This window comes from Struthio camelus, chromosome 11, assembly GCF_040807025.1.
Source record: "Struthio camelus isolate bStrCam1 chromosome 11, bStrCam1.hap1, whole genome shotgun sequence".
Taxonomy (NCBI): domain Eukaryota; kingdom Metazoa; phylum Chordata; class Aves; order Struthioniformes; family Struthionidae; genus Struthio; species Struthio camelus.
Genome location: NC_090952.1, coordinates 4,047,678 through 4,067,946, shown reverse-complemented (window position 1 = coordinate 4,067,946; position 20,269 = coordinate 4,047,678). Strand labels below are relative to the sequence as shown.

General features: G+C 49.5%; 1 protein-coding gene across 50 annotated transcripts; it reads right to left on the bottom strand.

The window, feature by feature from the left end:
- Positions 1-846: 846 nt before the first annotated feature.
- LOC104153880 (hepatic and glial cell adhesion molecule-like) lies at positions 847-18,102 on the bottom strand. Of its 50 annotated transcripts, none has more exons than XM_068956553.1 (16): positions 17,967-18,102; positions 17,687-17,869; positions 17,292-17,466; positions 15,198-15,354; positions 14,773-14,842; positions 13,384-13,438; positions 12,065-12,208; positions 10,247-10,588; positions 8,451-8,720; positions 7,963-8,079; positions 5,951-6,052; positions 4,905-5,024; positions 4,578-4,673; positions 4,157-4,246; positions 2,727-2,797; positions 847-1,405 (listed from the first exon to the last, which is right to left on the bottom strand). In XM_068956553.1, exons 7-16 carry the CDS (start codon positions 12,096-12,098, stop codon positions 1,373-1,375), a joined length of 1,275 nt encoding a protein of 424 aa, XP_068812654.1. In that variant the 5' UTR covers positions 12,099-12,208; positions 13,384-13,438; positions 14,773-14,842; positions 15,198-15,354; positions 17,292-17,466; positions 17,687-17,869; positions 17,967-18,102; the 3' UTR covers positions 847-1,372. The 50 variants fall into 50 exon arrangements, with proteins under 50 accessions (XP_068812654.1, XP_068812621.1, XP_068812646.1 ...); XM_068956520.1 differs by having other exon boundaries at positions 847-1,205; XM_068956545.1 differs by having other exon boundaries at positions 847-1,202; positions 14,780-14,842.
- Between the last annotated feature and the right edge of the window lie 2,167 nt (positions 18,103-20,269).

Here is a 20,269-nt window from a genome sequence, read left to right as displayed (position 1 = left end):
CCATAAAAAGGGGAAAAAAAAAAGAAGAGAGGACCTTGACAGAACATACTCCAACTCTGGCTAAAATCCCGAAACCGGGAAAGGACCACAACAACTGAAGGCCACATCATGAATGCGAGGTCAATTAAGAGTCGCTTGGATGGGGAATTGTCTAAGGCCAGTCTAGTTCAGGGATGCTTTAAAATACGCACCCTCTCCCCCCACCCTGGAGAGCCCATAAGGCACACACAGACTGCGACGGAGCTGTCTCTCCTAGTCATCCATCCCAAAGGCTAGTTATTCTTCCCAAAGCAACAAGTGTGGAGCGTGGCGTGGAGGAGCTGGTGAGCAACTGAGAAAGGAAAGGAGCAGGGGTACGACATGTGCACGAGGGACGGGACTAAGTTTTCCGGGGAAGGCAGTATGGCAGGGGGCAGCTCGTCGCGCAAAACTGAGGGCAACGCAGCCTAGAGGGGAGGGCTTCATCGGGCTGGTGAAAAGACCTGAGCCCTGCCCGCTGCCAGGGGAGCGCTGGCCTGGCTGCGCCGTGCTGGAGGTTTGCCCTGCAGAAGGCACAAATCCCGGGGCAGCACGAGGACGTGGCAGCAAGGGTGGCGAGGGCACCTGCCCCCGAGAATTAACAGCCTGACTCATTGCTTTACTTCAAAGAGGGAGGTGCGTTCATCACAGGCACAAAAGGGGAGCAGCCTGGAAAGCGGCAGGGCACGCATGCAGCGACACGGAGATCGCCCCATGCGCGGAGCTGGGCAGAGCTCTGCTGAGGCTGAAACAGGGCAAAGTTAAAGCTTCAGGAACAAAAGCACAGGGAGGGTGGCTCGGCCAGCGGTTGAGGAACGTGGTACCTCGTTGCTTCATATCGTAATAAATACCAAGCAGGTATTTTGCTGGCAGCAAAAGGGTAAATCGCTTTTGCTGTAGTGGAGGCCCCGGAGCGCGGTGGTAGGAAAAGTAGGAGGTGTCACCTGGAGCTAAAGTGAGGAGAGCAGGGTGGTAACGTTTTACCAAGTGTTTATGCCAAAAGCATTGCCCAGCTAGTGCTGGGGTACAACTGGAGCTTACTATTGCCTTGTTATAAATGGCATTTTTCTGGCTCCATGGGGCTCCTTCCTGCTGCCCGTGGTGTGTGAGCAGAGCTTTCCGGTTGTCAGAGGAATGACTCCTTACTCCTCTTCCTGATTTTGTCCTTGGAGTTCTTCCTGCACCTGCTAAAAAACACCCGGGACTGTATCCTGCGTGCACACCCTGCGATGGCTCCGGCTTCATCCGTGGAGGCGTCCAGCCCTGCTACAGGGGATGTGGCCAGCCAGCCAGTTCCTGGCGACTAGCGGGTAGCAAGATGCTTGGTCAGGGAGTTGCCTTGACAAGCGCTTGCTCATCTGGCCGTACGCACATGCTGCCACGTCCTCTGGAGGTATAAAAGGGATTCTGAGTCTGAGTAACAACCAGGAGCTTTAAAGTCAGTCTGTAAAGCACCAAATAGCAACCCACGTGCCTGTGAGGCAGGCAGCAACCTGTGGCTGGCTGTCCCTGCCCAGGGGCTAATACCCCCGGGCACACAGAGCTGTTACTCTCATCTCAAATGTCTCAGTCCCTCAAATCATCCCCAGATGTTGGCCTGGACAGGGACAGTAAATCCCTGCACAATGTGACCACCTACCAGAGGGGGAGAAGGGCCCAGGCTGTGTGTGCATGAGCGCTGCAGAAATGCCGGGATGCTGGCATCGCTCTCCAGGCTGATACCCAGCCTAAGGATCAGCTGCTGGAGATGCCTCACGCTTCGACTTCGCACACTGAGTAAGCAGTGGGAGGACAACTGAACCAGGTAAGGAGGAGTCCCCTAATCTCCCAAAGCCTTCTTGCATCTCCAGAGAAAGGAGGCAGCTTGTAACACTAAGGTGCATTGGCGGCAAGTTGGCCTCAGGCGCAGAGGGCCTGAGTGCTGGCAAGGCTGCGGTGGGAGGGAGGGGAGGCGTCTCCAGGACAGAGATGGGAGGAAGAGGGAGAACATGAAGTAGGAATGGAGGTGTGATCGTTTAGAGCCACGCTTACAGTCAAGGGACCTGTAGTTTTCTTTCATGTCTTTCTTGTAACTATGTGTAGTAGCTGTTTCTGGGTTGGGTGTGGTAGAAGAGCAAGGTGTTTTTAGTCCCCCTAGCCTTATCTCACTCTTATCTAAAAAACAAATTAACAGGGCAGTTCCTCCCTCAGGGTAGGGCAACCCTGAGAAGCGGCGGCGTACTCAGGACACTAACACCTTCCTCCAGGCACCTGCCCAAAAGGGCAGCCGAGCACATGTCCGCAGTGCCAGTACAGGCACCTGAAACTGCAGGGCTCAGGAGAAGAAGCAGTGTTGTCCACTGAGCAGCAAAACCCAGGAAAGCTCCTTAGCACGCAGCAGCATCAAAGTGGCACGCTTGAACCCGTAGGGCCCATAGGACTGGGCGGAACTACTGCCTCTGGTCACCATCGGGCCAGTTTTGCCCTCCCCCAAAGCTGCCAAAATGAGGACAAAGCCTATAGCATTCACTGGGAAGGCAGATGGACACTTCCTTGCGAATATTTCCGGCAAAAACTGCTAGAGGAGATCAACCAGTTTTTTAAAACTGTAAATCGGAGCTTGTGGCAGCCCCACATTAATCAAGAGTTTAACGTAAATTAAGTAAAACAGATTTGCAATAGCTAGGAAAGAAGAAATTCAAAATCGCCAGTTAATAGCGGTGAGTTACCGAGGTAGTCGTGCCACGTGTTTTCTCCTGGGTGTCCTGGAGTATCTTCTTGTTCTTTTTATTCTTGTCATCTGCAAAGGAAGGAGAGGCCAAATAACTCTTGCCACTTAGATTTCCAACAACACTCAGGCATTTTAGCCAGCACCTCACACTCTGTGAGCACCTCTAAAAGAAATCTGGCTGCAGAGAGAAATGGAAATTGCAGCCTTTCACTTCGGCTAAGCCCCTCTGTTTCCAAAACCAGGAGATCCTTGTTTGGGAGGGACAGCAGAGAGGAGAGCAAGAATGAAGCAGGGAGAATGGACTTCTGTCTACAGACACCCTCCTCACTTGCAAGCTGCCTCAACTTGTTACATGGCTCTAAACTGGCTCCTTTTGGGTTTACTGAATCTGTGCAATGTTTCCTATATTTTAGGCTCTGAAATGCACAGAAATGCTCTCTGTGGAAGTATCATACTCTCCTCTCAATCTTCTAGAGGGCCTTCCTTCCCCTGAGAAGCTAAAGGTGATCCCAAGAGCTAAGCCAGCACTTCCACAAAGCCCAAAAGCCTGAAGGTGCATTCAAGGTGCATGTTACTCCTCAGGCGGGTAGCAAGGCAGGCGCTGCCATAGAACTCCCGAGTGAGCAGAAGAGCAGAAAGGGGCCTTCTGAAAGGACTAGGATGGCCCCTAAGACTGAGACACCACATAGCCTGTGCAGGGGAAGACAAATGCAACTGCTATTCATGCAAACAAGGGGGTTCTTGTGGGAAGGCTACAGAAACCAGAAACTTCCAAAGAACAACTGAAGAAACATGTGAGACGTAGAAAAGCCTTCTTGATCTCTTCCCTCCCACCCCAGAGCTGGAGGCTCAGAAAATGAGTTGAACGAACTTAATCTGCAAGAGCCAGTTTTTCTTGGGACAACTGGTCAGCTCCCTGATGAGTCATTACACATTCCCAAACACATCCTTGCCAGGTCAGAACAGTTCTTTCAAACCCTGCTGTAGCTGAGGTTTTTGGAACGGAGTATTGCTATCGCCAGGGAAAGCAACAGCAGGGTGTTCTGGAGAAGTAACTCAGGTTCCGGAAACTCCTACTTGCGCATCCATGGGCAAAGCAAAGTTGTTGGCAAGGACTGGCAGATAGAGACCCGCACCCTACTGTGCCTTTCCTAAAAGGCTGGACATCAAACTGCCATCAGCGCTGGGTCTGCAGCTGCTTTAGTCACTCTCTGAAGGGTCAAGGGCCTATTAAAAAAATCTAGCTTTTTTTTTTTTTTTTTTTTTTAAACTAAAAGCATCTTTCTGCAAGATCCACTGCCAGGCTCTGATCACTGCCAGAATGGCTGGAGCAGGGGAGGGATGACAGCTGAGAGTAAGGGTCCAAGTGGCCAAGAGCAGTTAATTATGATCACACAATCCCTGGAAGAAAACCACGGGGCTACTTACACCATAGGAAGGCCAGCAGCGTAAACAGGGTTACTGCAGCAGCAAGGATGAAGCTGGCTGTCAGATCAACAGGCTTCGAACAGCCTCGCTCTGCAGAAGAGAAAGTGAGAACTGGTCAGTGTTTGGCCCTTTGGCCAACATCCCTCTTGAATGCTTGTGACCTGAATTTAATCCAGAGCCTTCCTATGAAACAGAGAGGGGAATCCCTGAGCCACCACCACCAAAGACTAGGTTAACTACAACAAGCCTTAGATTTGCCTTCTTGCAGGGCCAACTGTGCAAAGCTACCTAAGGACTCTCTCTGGCTTGGGTGAAGCCATGACGTGAGGCTCACGCCTGCCAATCCCTCCCAGGTATCCCACTGCTCCCACAACAAAGACGAGCAAGGGAAGAAGCGGTAGAAACCTGGCTCACCCCTTACCATGTAGCTGTTGGATATTGTGGAGCAGGAGGTTAGCGAACAGCATGAGGACAATCGCTGCTGTGGGGCCTGCAGTGACCTGGATGACATGGTGCCCTAGAAGAGGGGAAAACTACTGAGAAATGAGACGGAAACACATAAGGGATACAGGCTCACATGTAGAGATGAGCTTTGGTGGGCAAGCAAGCAAGCCATGGCCAAAGTCTCCAGATGTGCACCATTAGATGTGCGCCAGGTCTTTCCTGGCAGTGAAAAACTGAAGAGTTTACTCTTAGACTCTTAACAAGCCTTTTCTGTCAGTGATTTAGATCATAAACAGCAACTCACATGTTTTGGTCTTGAAATGGTTGAGAGCTGCTGGTCTGTGCACTAGTGTTGCTGTGATGAGGAGAGCTATTATCGTAGCAAAGAGGAAAAGTCCGAGCAATATGAAGGCAGCAGAAGGACCTGTGGGAGGCAGAATTAAACCAGAATTTAAGATTGAAATGCTTTTTGTGGCTGAGGCAGTGGTCTGAGAAAAGGATGGGGAAACTTTGCTTCTCAAGGATCTTGCAAGGAACCACTGTGCCTTTAGTGCAGGATCTGTTGCCTGGTGCAATACAGCAGAACAAGGAGATGACCCACATGTTTCAGAGTTTTTTTTTCTTGTTTGTCTTAACATCTGTTTGCAGCTTTTTGTTAGTAAATGAGCACCCATGGCATGACAGCTACCCTAGGCCTCAGCCTAGAAGAGGGAAGAACTGGCTAAGGAGTACTTGGATATGCTGGCTAGTTTTAGAACAGCTGGGCTACGTGTTATTCATCCAAGGTCCCTAAAGGACTGGTGGAAGTGGTTTCAAAGCCAGTTTTCATCTCTGAGAAGTCCTGGAGAAGGGATAGTGGTACTTGAAGAGTGCAAGAAGACCATGGTAGCACCCAGGTTTTAAAAGAGGAAAACATAAGAAGGAATGCATGAACTGAGCCCCTTTCTTCATGCTACTGAAGCATCACAGACTGAAGTTGGAAGACCGGAGAGAAGGTTTGGCTAAGGCTTTCTGCCATCATCTGTCCTGTTCCTCCGCAGAGAGAAAAGGGTTTAATTTGGGGAACTCAGGTGTCACCCTGCATACCAGGGCCCAGGTCTGACACTTACCAAATCCTTGCTTCTCTGTCTGACAGCACAGGACAATGAAACCTATCGCAGAGCCTGCAGCAAACATCAGTGCAACAGCAGAGAGAGAGAGGAGTCTGGAGACAGAGCAGTGAACTCTTAACTTCAGTTTCTCTAAATCAAATATCACTAGATCAAAGATGCTACCTTGAAAACAAAGAAGAGAAAGCAAAGCACTAAAACCCAAATCAGATTAAGTGAATGAGTCACAGTGAGATCCTACCTTCTTGCTGCATCCAGACGATAGAGGTGGCAAGCAGGAGAAGAGAGGAGATGCACACCAGTCCTTGCATGGCCACAGTCATCCATCTCCCCACTTCCTTTCCTAGGAAAAAGGAAAATGCACCCTAGTGAAAGATCAGTAGCACACAAGTAGCAGGAATGGTACCGCCTGCAAAGGGAAGGTGAACGCAAAGCACATATTTTCTTTGTGCAGAACTTAATTCTTATGAGGTATAAAAAAAAAGAAGAGAAAACCTGGGGAACTTTAGGATGCTTTGTTTGATTTCAAAGAAGCCATGAGAAATCAGCCAGATTTGGGATTGTTCCATTCTGAATCAGACATCAATTCCATCTCTTTAGACAGACTTTCACAGAATCGTTTAGGTTGGAAGGGACCTCTGGAGATCATCTAGTCCAACCTCCCTGCTCAAGCAGGGTCCTCTAGAGCATATTTCCCAGGATCACGTCCAGACCGGGTTTGAATATCTCCAGCGAAGGAGACTGCCCAACCTCTCTGGGCAACCTGGTTCCAATGCTCTGTCACCCTCACAGTCAAGAAGTTTTTCCTCAGGTTTAGGTGGAACTTCCTGTGGTTCAGTTTCTGCCCATTGCCTCTTGTCCTGTTGCTGGGCACCACGGAGAAGAGACTGGCCCCATCCTCTTGGCACTCCCCCTTCAGATACTTGTACACGTTGATGAGATCGCCTCTCAGCCTTCTCTTCTCCAGGCTGAACAGGCCCAGCTCTTGCAGTCTTTCTTCCTAGGAGAGGTGCTCCAGCCCTCTAATCATCTTGGTAGCCCTCTGCTGGACTCTCTCCAGGAGTACCATGTCTCTCTTGTACTGGGGAGCCCAGAACTGGACACAGTACCCCAGGTGAGGCCTCCCCAGGGCTGAGGAGAGGGGCAGGATCACCTCCCTCGACCTGCTGGCAACACTCTGCCTAATGCACCCCAGGATCCCATGGGTCTTCTTGGCCACAAGGGCACACTGCTGGCTCATGTTTAACTTGTCCACCAGGACTCCCAGGTCCTTCTCTGCAGAGCTACTTTTCAGCAGGTCAAACACACCTTTACAACACATCTGCCCAGTTTTTGCTTTCTATAATGACCTGACAAGTGATGGATGATGGAGACTCATTTCATTGTGGTACAAGTTCTTGTCACATACACCAGGCATGGCAAACTCCTCCGAAGAGACTACCCCGAAGGCAAGAACTAACACTACAACCTTCAAATGTCAACAGTGTAATATTAAGAGACAAATACACATGGGACAACATTCTTGCCAGTTGGAGGACTCTCCTCTGTTCTCCAGATGGTCTGTGCTATTCTTGAGACTATTCTTGGTGGGTATAAGAGTGTATTAGCAGGTTTCAAAAAATGTGTGGGGGAGGACTTGCTGTTGGCTATGTCTTTAAGTTTGTTTTCTCTTGACTAAGAGACTTGTTGTTACCAGTCGCTGTTAAGTAACTTGTTGTTACTGAAGTACCCATTTTAACCTGTGAGTTTCTTGGGATACGGATCTACAGCAGTATGTCAAGTCATGACCAGTGTGCTTGGTCACTGAAACCAGCGCTCTTCAGCACAGTACATGCTCTTTAGTCAGCTCTAAGTACCCTCTAGTGAGAAGGCTCTTCCCATGTTTGATAATCTCCAAGTCCTGTACTTTTTACTTCTTCCTAAGAATGTCCAAGGGACAGGAGAGGAAGGATCTGTACATTTGGTTATGTGGTATTTTTGAGTGGCTCCACTTTCCAAAAAGCCGTTTGGGGTGAGCTATGTCTAGGAATTTTTATTTCCTTTGCAAGCTACAGAAACATAAGAAGGAATGCATGAACTGAGCCCCTTTCTTCATGCTACTGAAGCATCACAGACTGAAGTTGGAAGACCGGAGAGAAGGTTTGGCTAAGGCTTTCTGCCATCATCTGTCCTGTTCCTCCGCAGAGAGAAAAGGGTTTAATTTGGGGAACTCAGGTGTCACCCTGCATACCAGGGCCCAGGTCTGACACTTACCAAATCCTTGCTTCTCTGTCTGACAGCACAGGACAATGAAGCCTATCGCAGAGCCTGCAGCAAACATCAGTGCAACAGCAGTCATTCTCTGAGCGTGGCGTAGAGGAGGCGAGAGACCTGCAATGAAGGGAAGAATGAAATCCTACTGCTGAGGATGGCTCAGAAACACCCAGGGTATGGGTGTCCCAGGAAACTGCAAAATGCTGGGAAACCTGTGGGAAGAGTCCTGGGCCTTCCTTGCTTGGGAATGTCCATGAGTGACAGTCGCACCCTGCTGGGGCAGGGCAGCCTCTCAGAGACAAAGCGTTGGCAGCCAAAACTTGCTGCCCGGAAAGGGAGAGGGGAGACCACGTCTGGTGTGGCATGCAAATACACAAAGCAAATCAGAGATCACTGGCGGAGTCATGGGCGCAAGCTAGCTGACATTTAATGCATCAGCCAACTGCGAGTTAGCAACACTAACCTGCCAACTTCAGGTTAACACTAACCTGCCAACTTCAGGTTCAGCACTGCTTCCTTCCAGCTTATCACATTGCTAACGTTGCAGGAGTAGGAGCCGCAGTCCACCTTCTCCCCTTTCCTAATCCGCAGCACAGTGATGTTTTCAGAGAGCTGATAGCACCTTTCTAGGGGGAGAGGACGTCCGTCCTTCTTCCAGGAGATGGCATTCGCTCTCTCTTTTGGTACCACGCAGAGTAACTCAATGGGTGAACCTGCCAGGCTGGAACTGCACTGGAGCTCAGGCTGGGGCACAGGCTCTGAAAAACAGATGGCAGAGTGGCAGTACTCCCAGGCGTATGAGGCTTCCTTTATATTGCATTTCTTTGTAACTTAGAGGTCAAAAATTAGGCCTCACTGAGCTGCAAAAGTGCCCAGCCCTGTGGGGAGTCAGCAGGCCCTTCCTTTCCTGCTCATGCCCTGGCTGGTTAAGTGTCCCAGCCAAGTGTGAAGGGAGAGAAGATATTGCAGAAGCAGGGCAACATGAGCCAAGCTCACAGTGGAAAGCGAACATCCTGGTCCTTGCTGCCAACCTACCCCAGGCCCTCAGAGATCAAGCATGGCATTCTGGGCCCAGGGATACAGAGTCGAAAGAGCTGCGAGTTGGGGTTGCGCTGAAAAATGATGACAGGGACTTTCCAGAAACTCTCTGCCTTGGGGTTTCCTGGAGGAAAGGGCTGCTCCCACACAGAAAGTGATAGCTAGGAAGAAGAGGGTGGGTCACAGAAACAATGTGGTACTGCCTAGCTGCCTGCATGTATAGTGGTCAAACTCCACATGGGCCAAAGTGAAGCAGGCCTTGCACGCTGGATACCCTTGTTGTGTGCAAAAGGAGGGCTGACTCACTCACTCATCTAATGCCTAGGTACCTGCACCAGTCACGGCTGTTATTAACTACATCTGGACTTCCACTTAATGCTCCTTAGGTCTTTCTTCCCTCGGCAGGATGTCCTACGTGCAGTACGCTCACATAGCGATGCTAAGCTCTATGAAAGGGCAATTCAAAACAGGGTGAGCTCTCATTTCTGTTTATCTTTCAGGTAAATTCAGAGACAGAGAAAGGTGAAGCTTGTATGAAGGAAGGAGGTCTACAGACACCCAAGACCTGTAGTTACCCTGGGGAACTCCTATGCATGTTAGCAGGGAGCCACAGGTGAGCTAATGATCAGCCACGGTTATGTGAAAAGATGCACCCTCCTGTGAAGAGTGTCTGTAAATCTGACTAACCTCACGATCTCTGTTCCTGAAGAGGTTAGAATGGCGGTCTGCAAGGCAGCAGCGCAGCCTGTGACTGCCTACCGAGGAGCTTCCTGTCCCAGTTCTAAGGGCCCAGGGAGGCAGGGTAGCTTCTAACTTCCTCAAATGATTACTGTGACATTTGTTTTGCTTATCAAACTTGAGCAGAAATAACCTCTCTGAGGGGATTTTTATGACATTCACTTCCCTGTTCTTGATGAAACAATTAGATAAAAAATAGAGCAGAAGAGGACAACCCAAGTTGGACCAGAATGTGCCCCTGCCCCATCTCATTCACTCTGGGATGAAGGCATCATGCACCCCTATTTCTCCAAAAGGAAATTCAGCTCACAGCCTGACTGAGTCTCAAAACACCCTCTAGCATTTCCTAGCAACTCTTTTAGGGTCTCCAGTCTGTGTCCTTCAAGGCAGTGATGAAACCAGAAAGTCCTCCTCTATTCTGGTTAGTCCGTTATATGTGGACTCTTCTGTCATACTGACTGTCGACTCCTTGTCCATGAAAACCATCTTCTCAACATTTTTGACTTACTGATAACTTCAAGGAAAGTTGTCCTAGCTTTATCCTGCATCAGATCAACTGTGGCTTTGTAGATCCCACTGTCTTTCTCTTGTAGCTTTTGCAAGAGAAGGGAGCCATTCTTTGGAAAGAAAATCACTCTGCCTTGGTAAGCTGAGTAGATAGTTGGAGATGATAAATCTGCATAGTACTGCAGGATGAATTCAGAGGTGGAGTTGTTTATGTATTCCCACTCAGTGAGGTTTACGTTCTTGATATCTGGTGCATATAACAGTACAGAGGATCCTTCAGCTACAACTCTTCTTTCTACATTTTTCTCTGCTACAGAAGTCCACAGCAAAGTCAAAAACAGATCTGGAGAGAGGAGAGATGCCAGAGAAGGATGAGTTAGTGATGAAGCAAAAGCCAAAGGATAATTTAAACTGTTTGTACACCTTTTTTTTTTTTTTTTTTTTTGCACAAGGTCCCAACTGTCTTCCTGAAACATGTTATGCCACATGTCTGATTTTCTTCTTCCTTTTTTAAGATAAAAACTGTAAAATGTTTGTGCACCTGTTATGTAAATGCTTGTTAAGATGATTCCTTGCCCTTTGGAATGAAAACGATGGGAATCTTGGCTCCTTAGGCTATTTCTGCACATCATAAACTGCAAACAGGGACCATGCAGCTTCACCCCTGCATCCTGAGTTGTTCCCTCAGCACCAGAATGGAACTGCCTTGCTTGGAAAACAAGCTGTGAACTGCACTTTGTTGGGACTGCTAAGACCTGGTTGCTAAATAACCAGCCTCTGAGAGCTCACCTTTCTGGACACTGTAAAACCTACACTCGTGTTCAGTTTAGGCCTCCCTAAGCTCTTAGAGGGGGGTTAAATACTGCAAATCCAGTGCCTCTCACTTAGGCACCCAGAGACCAGAGCTATTTGTGGAAAGTGCTAATTCTTCACCTACTGACGCACTTGCTGGCACTTCTGAGTCACACAACAGCTCTCTGGTGCAGGCAAATGAGCTGCTTTTAATAGTCAGAGGAATTGGAAAAGGCTCTTACATACGGGCATTTGTCTTGAAAATGTTTTCTATTTTCCACAGAAGAACTGATGGGAAAATGAAGCTAACGTGGAGCTCGTTCTGTAAGCGTGACCCTGAAACACACCCTTGGCTGTACCAAACGGAGGCGTATATAACTGCTGGCATAAAAGGACTCAGCAAGCAAAAAGTCACATCCACCATCTCCAGCCCCCAAACCTGCCACAGCTATCATTCTTGAGCTGCTTTTAGCACGTTTAAAAGGCTAGGCTGGTTGCTAAAGAGGTACTAAAAGAAAACCTGTGGTCTGAGCATGGAGCAAAGAGGAAAGAGGGGGGGAGGCTCAGAGACACTCACAGCAGGGTACGAGAGGTCAGAGAGTAAGAGAAGGAAACTGTGGTGGCCTTGGGAGACGCTCACTAGAAAGCAATCCTTAGGCATCCAGTGGAGGACTACTTCTTGCAAGAGGTGGCAGCAATATCCAGGCACTGTGGTACTGAAGCATTTGAGATGGTTGGGAGGGAGGCACCTGCCCCGCGCAGCCTGCCGCGCTGTAACGCTCAGCCAGGAAGCAAGGGATGGCTCCCTGGGGCCCATGCCGTCAGTGAAACTGCTGCAGCCCCGAGAAGTGATGCAAAGGGAGCAGAGAAATGCTGGAAATGTGTGCTCTCAAACTCCCCTGGGTCTGGAAGAGCAGGAAGGCTGCTCTGAAGTACCTGGTGTGCAGCACAGTCTGAACGAGAGATGTGTGACACGCGCTCAGTGCGCGAATCCCCCTCTGAAACAGGACTCCAGCCTTGTACTTACAGCCTGCGACAGCCAAACGGAGTGGGGTTGACATGGTAAAGACCTGCGGGTGCTTTCAAACCAGCACAAGGAGTTGCAGCAGGGATAAATTCATTCCGCGGCAACCTGCTCTGGGGAGGGCTGTTCTGGGCGTGACGGGCAGATCTGTGAACAAGACCAAGAAAAGCTCCATATAATATTATTTGCCACATGTGCAACACTCGGGCTGAGGAAGGAGAAGGCCACTCAGCACAGTGACTGGGGAGCCTCATCCTTTCCAGCTCAGGGAGATGATCCTAGTCATTTCTGCATTCAGCTTAGAGGGCCGATTTGCCCTGGTGATTAAAAAAAGAAAGATCTGCCAGAGACAACCACCACTGATATTTGATTGTGTCAAAATCTGCACAGAAGTAGCAGTTATTTAGAGGGGAGCATGTGCACTCGGTTGCCTTCTGCAGCCCTTCTCACATGCTCCCAGCCCCCACAGCTGCAACTTTACAATGCTCCCTGCCTCATCCTTTTAGTGTCCATTTATGGACCCACTGGCCATGAAGTTGCCCATTCTCGTTTGCATTTGCCTCCACAGCCTCCTGCAGCGGCAGGATCCAGAAGTTCACTCCCCACTGCGCAGAGAAGCACTTTCTCTTCTCTGGTTTAACCTATCTCCTTGTTTCCTCGAGTACAGTGGGACTGGGTGAGTTCCAGTTCTGCATTGGCTCTATTTGCCACCTTTGTGATTTTGTAAAGCTCAGTTTTATCCCTTTCCCACACCCTCTTCTCCAAACTGAAGAGTCCCAGCCTTTTCAATGTCTCCTTGAAAGCAACCGCTCTGCCCATTGATTATTTTAGCTGCTGTGCTCTGGGCCTTCTCTGACTCTTTCAGAGAGACCTTTTGCCTTTTTGTCTTCAGTATACAGAAGGCAATACAATACCAATCTGTGAGCACGAGAGAAGCCAGGAACAAACTACCTGTGTCCAACACGTTTTGCAATTGGGTGTTCTTTGAAAATGAACAGTGCTCAAAGTTCACTTGCAGTGCTAGAATTAAAGCTTTGGACAAAAAGGACCACTTTTGCTGCTGGCTTTTGCAAGGCTCTGGGGCAAGGGTGAGGGTTGAAAGCAGTGGGAATTCTTTTTTTGGCAGAGGGATTTCACTGCCCTGCAGTTAAAATTAAGGCTAGGGCTAGAGTCTAAACTGGGACGGGAGGAAGTCAAGATTTTACAAAGATTGCTTTAGAAACAGGATGGGGTTTGGTAGTGGGAAAGGCACTGACTTTGCCCCTTCTTATGCAGAGGTGAGGAGCTGCAGTTAGGCTGAGCTCAGTTCAATGAGACGTTACCTCCCAGCAGCATCCAGCTTTCCTCCATAGGCTCCAACAAACAGCAGATTATCATCTGAAAGGAAAGACATTCTATTGATTTGTGAGTCTAAACCACAGTGCAGTTTAAAATAAAAACCATACTTAAAACAAGAGAAAAAGAAAACACCCCAAGCCCCAGCAGGCAGTGTTTTCAATTGCCTGGTAAGGAGGTAAATGCCAAATCTCACCAATTAGCCCAGCTCTAGGCTAGCAAAAAGTACAACAGCACAGGCTGAAAAACAATTCCTGGAAAATCCTCCTGGAAGCTTTGAATTGCAGCTTGCAAACAAGGAGCTGCAGATATGCCGGCCGACCCAAGATGCTCATGCTCACCCTGGACCAGTCCCGAGCAACTGCTCAGCCCAGCGTCCTGCCTCCAAGAGTGGCCAGAACCAGCGGAAAGAAAATAAAGCTCTATTCTCCCCAGAACGGTGGCCTAGAGGCCAGGGACGTCCCCACAATCAGAAGTGCTGGCAGCATATCCTTTCTTTTCTGCCTGGCTAAAATGAATTAAAAAAATAACATTTCAGAGAAAACCACTTGAGTCAAGGATTCAGGTCTGGCTTCTGTACAACTGAAAAACTGCCCTGTCTGAGACAGAGTGGCTGCTGCTGGTGTTAAAGCTATATTTACATACGTAAAGCTTTCTATTTGAATATATTGCCTTCATTGCCTAGGCTCCATATCCGGCTTCAGGCTGTCTGCAGTGACTGAGCCTTACTTGCTTGGATAGCATTTCGCAATTAACTCTTTGCTGTGCTGTTCCTAGATTCGCAAGTATTTGGAGTTTATTAAAAAAAGGGTAATTGATGTTGTAGCATTTCCTCATAGCTAATGTTTGATTTGTTCATTAGCCAAAAGGTCCAACTGGAAGTGGAGAAAAAGCAGGAAACTTCATCTTTCCCTCTGCAAAATATTTGAAATCCTCTAGGAGAGTTTGTGATTGGGGCCGGTGCTGATGCTAAATTACCCCTTTTTGACCGTTTGGTATGGTTTTGGGACAGGAAACAATTGTGGCTTTCTAGGGAAGTAAGAACTGTGTTCTATTTTATAGTTTTCATGGCTGTTTTAAGGAGTTTAGAACAACAGTTGTGGAGAGACCAGACACCTTTTATGATCTATAGAGACGAAGCGTTCCTTTTTTCCAAGCAAATCCGAATCCGTGGGGAAATGCCCTTCTCACGCAGCGCAATTGGATGCAACGGTCTCTGGCAGACCTCTGCATGGCTCCCCCTTTCACATACGGCGAGAGGCTACAGGCTTGCAGCCTGCCCCGGACAATGGAAAATAACGTGTGTTTGAAAGGAGCGCATGCAACACGGTTCTCCATCCAAGTGCTGCTGCTCTTTTAAAATACTAATTCCTCACCTCCTACCTTATACCTTCGACAGCGGATAAAACCCTCCTCGGATTCCTGACTGGAGGGATGGACGAGAGCCTTTGGGTAAAGAAATGCCTGTTTAAGTCAGGGGGAGTCGGATAAAGCGAACTACAATGATGGCAAACTATTTTATCATCGCTTGCAAAGAAACCTTTGTCTTAGCAAAAGTATAGCACAAGTCAATACTTGCAGTGTGAGAGGAGGCTGTAAATAGGAAGAAGCGCTTTTTCAGCCCCGGGGGAGAGGAGTGGTATTTTCAAAAGTTTTAACTAAAACTTATACTAACAGCGACAGGAGTCAGACCCATGAAGACGCACCCGCTTACGTCTATAATGTTTCTCCTTCGGTCCGGGGCATCTCCTCTGTGTTTTGTTATCTTTGCTATTTACAACATCCATAGGGAAAAACTTACCAAAGCAGAAGCTTAAAAGTAACGCTGTCGACCGCTGATGTTTCACAAAGAGGCCTTTTTGTGGAGTGTTTGATGACCTTCATTACAGGGCATCTATGCTGCATGCAGCTCAGCAGCTGCAGGAAACATGTCTCATTAAGTTCCGGCTCTTGTCCAGCTTTTAATAGGGAGGAAATGTGTATTAGATGTTTTCCAGCGGCTAAAGAGAGCTCGTTATGTGGCCCAGAGCCGTGTTACCAACGCCCCGGCTATCCAAACAAAACCGCTGTTGTTTCGGCGCAGGAATGGGAAGGAAGAAGAAGAGGCTCTGCACGCGCAGCCCGGGGCGAGGGCTCCTAACGCCTCGCGGAGAGCGGTGCAGGGAGGCAGCAACGCCTGCAGCCGACATCGGCGTGCCCCGAGAAACGCTCTGCGTTCACGGCGCCTGCCGCCTACTCCTGCGCGGGCTGGCGTGTCACTTAGAGCTGTCTGAACGCCTAAACCTAAAGGAAATAAGGGCTTTGTGCTCCGCTAGCGGAAGCGGCAGCCGTGCGAGAGGAAAGCTGAAGGCAGTCAACGTGAGCAGCAGGCGCGTTCCCGACCTCCTCCGTAATCAGCTGCGGGCACCCGTGTCACCGCGCCAAGAAAGTAAAGATAAGAAACAGCCATCAAGACGAGCCCCGCTGGCTATCGCCACCCGCCACACACCACTGGGGGATCTCCCAGGCTGCCTGCTCTCCGTGCAAGGGCTCTGGAGGCTGCCTGGCCCCACGGGGCAGGATGGGGCTGCTGTTATCCGGAAGCACGTCTCCTAAACAAGCGAGGCAACAGGGCTTCCTACAGTAGGGTGCTACGTCCTCCTAAATAACACATCAGCTCCAGTGAGAAATCGTTAAGGCGGCCCTGCCTGTACTTCCTCTGGCCTCCTGCACTACTAACGGACATAGTAGTGAGAAGAAATAAAAGGTATGTGAGAGCCCCAAGGACATACAGCAAGTCCTATGCCAGGGAGCGCACGCACGTGCAGACACACGCACACAACCAGTGGTCCCAGCTGGTACAATCGGGTCCCTTGATACGGACAGAACAGAAATGTCACGGGCAAATACTTTTTTTGCCAGCAACTGGAAGTGTCAAAATTGGGCTGCAGGACAGGTTTAACACGTGCATGTGCTCTTCTTTTCTTATTTAAAGTCCTTACTGCAAGTCTTACAGCAAGATCATCTAAAATCTAAAAAACTTTCCGGACTAGAAAAAAATACACATATCATCCCACAGCTTCAGAAGATTGAATATCAGATTAGCAAATATGAACTTTCGCTCTGAGATGCCTAAATCTGCCCTCTCTCTCTCATCTGCCTGCTGAGGCATGGTGAAAAAAGAAGAATGGCTGGTGCAACCGAAGACAAACATAAGGAGAAATGCAAAATGCTACTCACCAGTAATGATTTACACTGAAGAAAGAAAAAATATGTTCAGACAAAAACCACGTCTTCCATAAGCAGCAGGTTAATTGTAAAGGAGCACCGTTTTTCACAATAACGCAAAATTTAGCAACCTGCCCTTTTAAGTCCACAGTAAGCTGGTGTTCATCATGGAAGTGAGAGTAACCAAAATATACACGGCAGGAACATCGGTCATTTTGAGAAAAGCAGGTGTAGGCAAAACTGCAACTGTGAGTAGTAACCGAAGAATCCTCCCCCCACATAAATGAATTATGAGTTACTCTTGTCAAATGCTCTTTTCACGCTACATTCAGGACAGACAAATTAAGCTCAGCAGCAAAGATGGAGATTTCAGGGAGCAAGTATCCAAAACCACATGTGCCAAAGACCTCCAAAGCAGACCATGAGTGCCTTGAGGAGCTCCTGCACGGGTGAGGGGGCTTCAGCCAGGCACCAGCCCATTCCCAACCCGCACGCAAAGCAGCCAGCAGTGCTGATGGCCTGTGGGGTGACTGGGCTCAGCAAGCCAGGACTGGAAAACTCACAGCCAAGGGCAAACCGTCGCTAAGCACCTCTGCAACCGCGCTGTGGGAGGGGGACCTCAGCTACCCGCTCTGGCCGGCCCGCCACGGGCAGCGGTGGTGGCGGGAAGAGGCCTGCCTGGACAAACCTGGGTGGCCGAACCATCGCGGGGTTGCTCCGGGGCACGCTGCTGGAGATGCGAGAGAGACGCGAGAGCCGTTCCAGAGATGTGCTGCAAGCCGACAGCGGGGCAGGGGGGAAGAGACAGGCACTATGAGCTAAATAAACACCACCATGAGGTCTTGCTTGGTTTACGAGCCTTCCTGCAAACAAATCTTTCTTTAATACAGAGCGAGCTGCTTGGGGCCAGCTGGAAGGAGCCGGGAAGGCAGATGCGAGAGAGGAGCGGGGATCCACGCAGGGCAGAGTGCACCGCCGCCCCCGGCTCCCCCGGGGCAGCGCGGGGGGCTCGCCCCGGCCCCGGCCCCCATCATCCCGCCGAGCCCCCCCCAAAAGCCCAGCGCGGCTCCCCAGCGCACTCACCCACCTGGCAGCGGCGCCGGCCTCCCCAGGAAATGCGGAGCTGCGGCGGGCGGGCGGGCGGGAGGAGCTGGAGGACGCGGAGGCAGAGCCGCGGTGGCAGCTGCTGCTGCGCGCCGCGTCCGGGGAGGCCACCGGTGCCCTATCGACGGTCCCTCATCGTGCTTGCCCCCGGCACAGCAAAACCTGGAGGTAAAACCCTGTCAGATGAGCGCGCGCTGATTAAAGCCAACCTGCAACCAAAAGGCTGGCTTTGCAAAAAGTAGTTTTTTAGCGCTTGAACCTAGCTCCTTTCTTGGTGTTGCTGACTCCTTAGGGGACGAGGGAAGGGGCTCGGCTTTGCACACCCCCTCTGCCCTCAGATCATTGCCCTCGCAGACGGTAAAGGCTTGGCTTGGCTAAGGAAGCCCTGGTGTGAGACCACCAATCACGGATGGGAGCATCATGGCTGGTGTGTCGGGGAGGCAGCCCTCCCAATTCGATGAGCAGGAGGGTGATAATCACCCTGTCCGGGTACCCCTAAAAGCGCTTCTGAGCCCTTGTGGTTTGAGGTGATAAAAGCTCAGGGTGGTGGTCCAGATTCTCCATGTGCCTCACATCTATTGACAAACCAAGAGTTCAGCCAAACCTCTACTGGAATCATGTCTAAGCCCTTTGGTAGGAGCGGTAGAATCCACATGCACTGTACGTACAAGCGTCTCCGTCCTTCTCCTCCTGGTACCAGCATCATTCTCCCTTCCAGCAGCAGATGTTTGCACTTCAGTCTGTGCTTAGCAACAAAGCTTTGTTCCTGAGTGTTTGTCCGCAGAAGGCAATACCTTTCGGCCAGCTGTGGTCGGAAAAATTATATAAGCTTTCAGCTACATCACCGCTTCTTTCAGTCTCAAGGAGGAGTTGGCAATTAGGACCACAGTTGCCACTTAAGTGGCATCCTACCCTGGTGCTGTGCCAACTTGATGCACTTTTGCCATGTAGATACCTGCTTTGTGTTGCTTCCCAAGAGGACATTTAAAGATGTCCAGGTACATCTTCAGAGGCACTGCCAGGGGCCCTCCATCTCCCAGCTTCCTCCACTTCAGGCATTTTGGTTTCCCCAAGCCAGAGCTTTGTATCTCAGAGCCACAAGCTGCCTGTGCTATGTACTGTGACTTACTTACCCCAACACAGGCCCCTTGCTGAGCAACCCCCTCCCAGCTCGCCCTTTAATCATCTCCATGCTTGTCTCTCCTCACCCAATCAGATGCTCCTACTTTATAGACTGCTCTGGCCTCCATCCCAAGCAAACACTACTTTTGATAAGTCATTGGTTCTGGCCTCCTCAGCATGTCTTTGACTGTTTAGCTGGCTAGATTAAATCACTTTTTCTTTTTTCACCTTAATGGTATTATGGAGACAACAAAGACTTAGCTAACAAAGGCTAAGCAAATACAAAGTCAATAAGTAATTCGTGTTTGGAGCAGCTACCAGGGCAACAGGGAATCCAGACGTAAGGCTTTTTGATAGAGAGTGAGATAAAGACACATGTTCCATCCCCTCTAGCTAAGCTTTTTCCATCAGTTACCAACTAGAGATTCTTGTGACTTTGTGGTTGCAAGGGGTGGGAGTGGGGGAGGAAATTCCCTTTACAAATGGTGAGTAGTTTAAAGCTGCTGATTACTGGGTTCTGAAATCGCTGATGGGATGAGAGCATCGTGGCTAAGACCAGACTAGATATTTGCTACACTCTGTGAGTTCCTCTGTCTCTTTCTACTCGCTGCTGCCCAGTTTGATTCAGTTAAACTGAAACTAAAAGCCACAATGAGCTCTGTGATCTTTCACAGTTAACGTTCCTCAGCCTCACTGAACTCTGAAGACTCAGCTTGAGAGTAACCCATGAGTTATGTTTCCCTGCATCCGAATAGATAAAACCAGCCTCGCATCACTGCTTAGCAGCAGGATAAAAGCACAGATAGCTCAGAGTCTACCCTCAACTTCTTGATGTTAGCGGACATTTGTCTTTACGGCTCCATCTTCCTTTATTTCTGATATTCAGTTGCATGCTTGTCCTAAGTTAGGTTTTTGGAGAGGGGTCCACATAAAGGGCAGTTCCCACAGAGAGTAACAGATTTTTCCCATGGATTTGGTAACACAGGCCCAGGAGCTGTTGCTTCCCTATGCAGTGGGGAAGCTGAGGAGCAGATGGGAGGCCATTCAGGCAGGAATAACTGAGGGGAAAGACCAGATAAAATGTGAATGACCATCTACACTCCTACTGGTCACAAAAGGTAGGACTTCCCCTTCCCAGAGCCAGTACTTCCCCAAATTGCAGGCAGGAAGACAGTCTCTGCATACATAACGTCCATATCCTGGCCTCCCCAAAGGAAAACTGAGGAATAAAGCAGTTGTCTACTTTAAACCCACCAGAGCTGGGGCCCTGGCGCCGCTTCCCAGAGGAGGAAGCAGCAAATGCCTTCCAGCGATGCAAGGGCAAGAAACCCAAGTAGGAAGCCTTGGAGCAGCTGTCAACACTCCCGAACACAGGATCACTGCTTGAATAGAGAGATTTACATTTAATCAAGTAGATTAAAGAACGTGCTAACATCACGT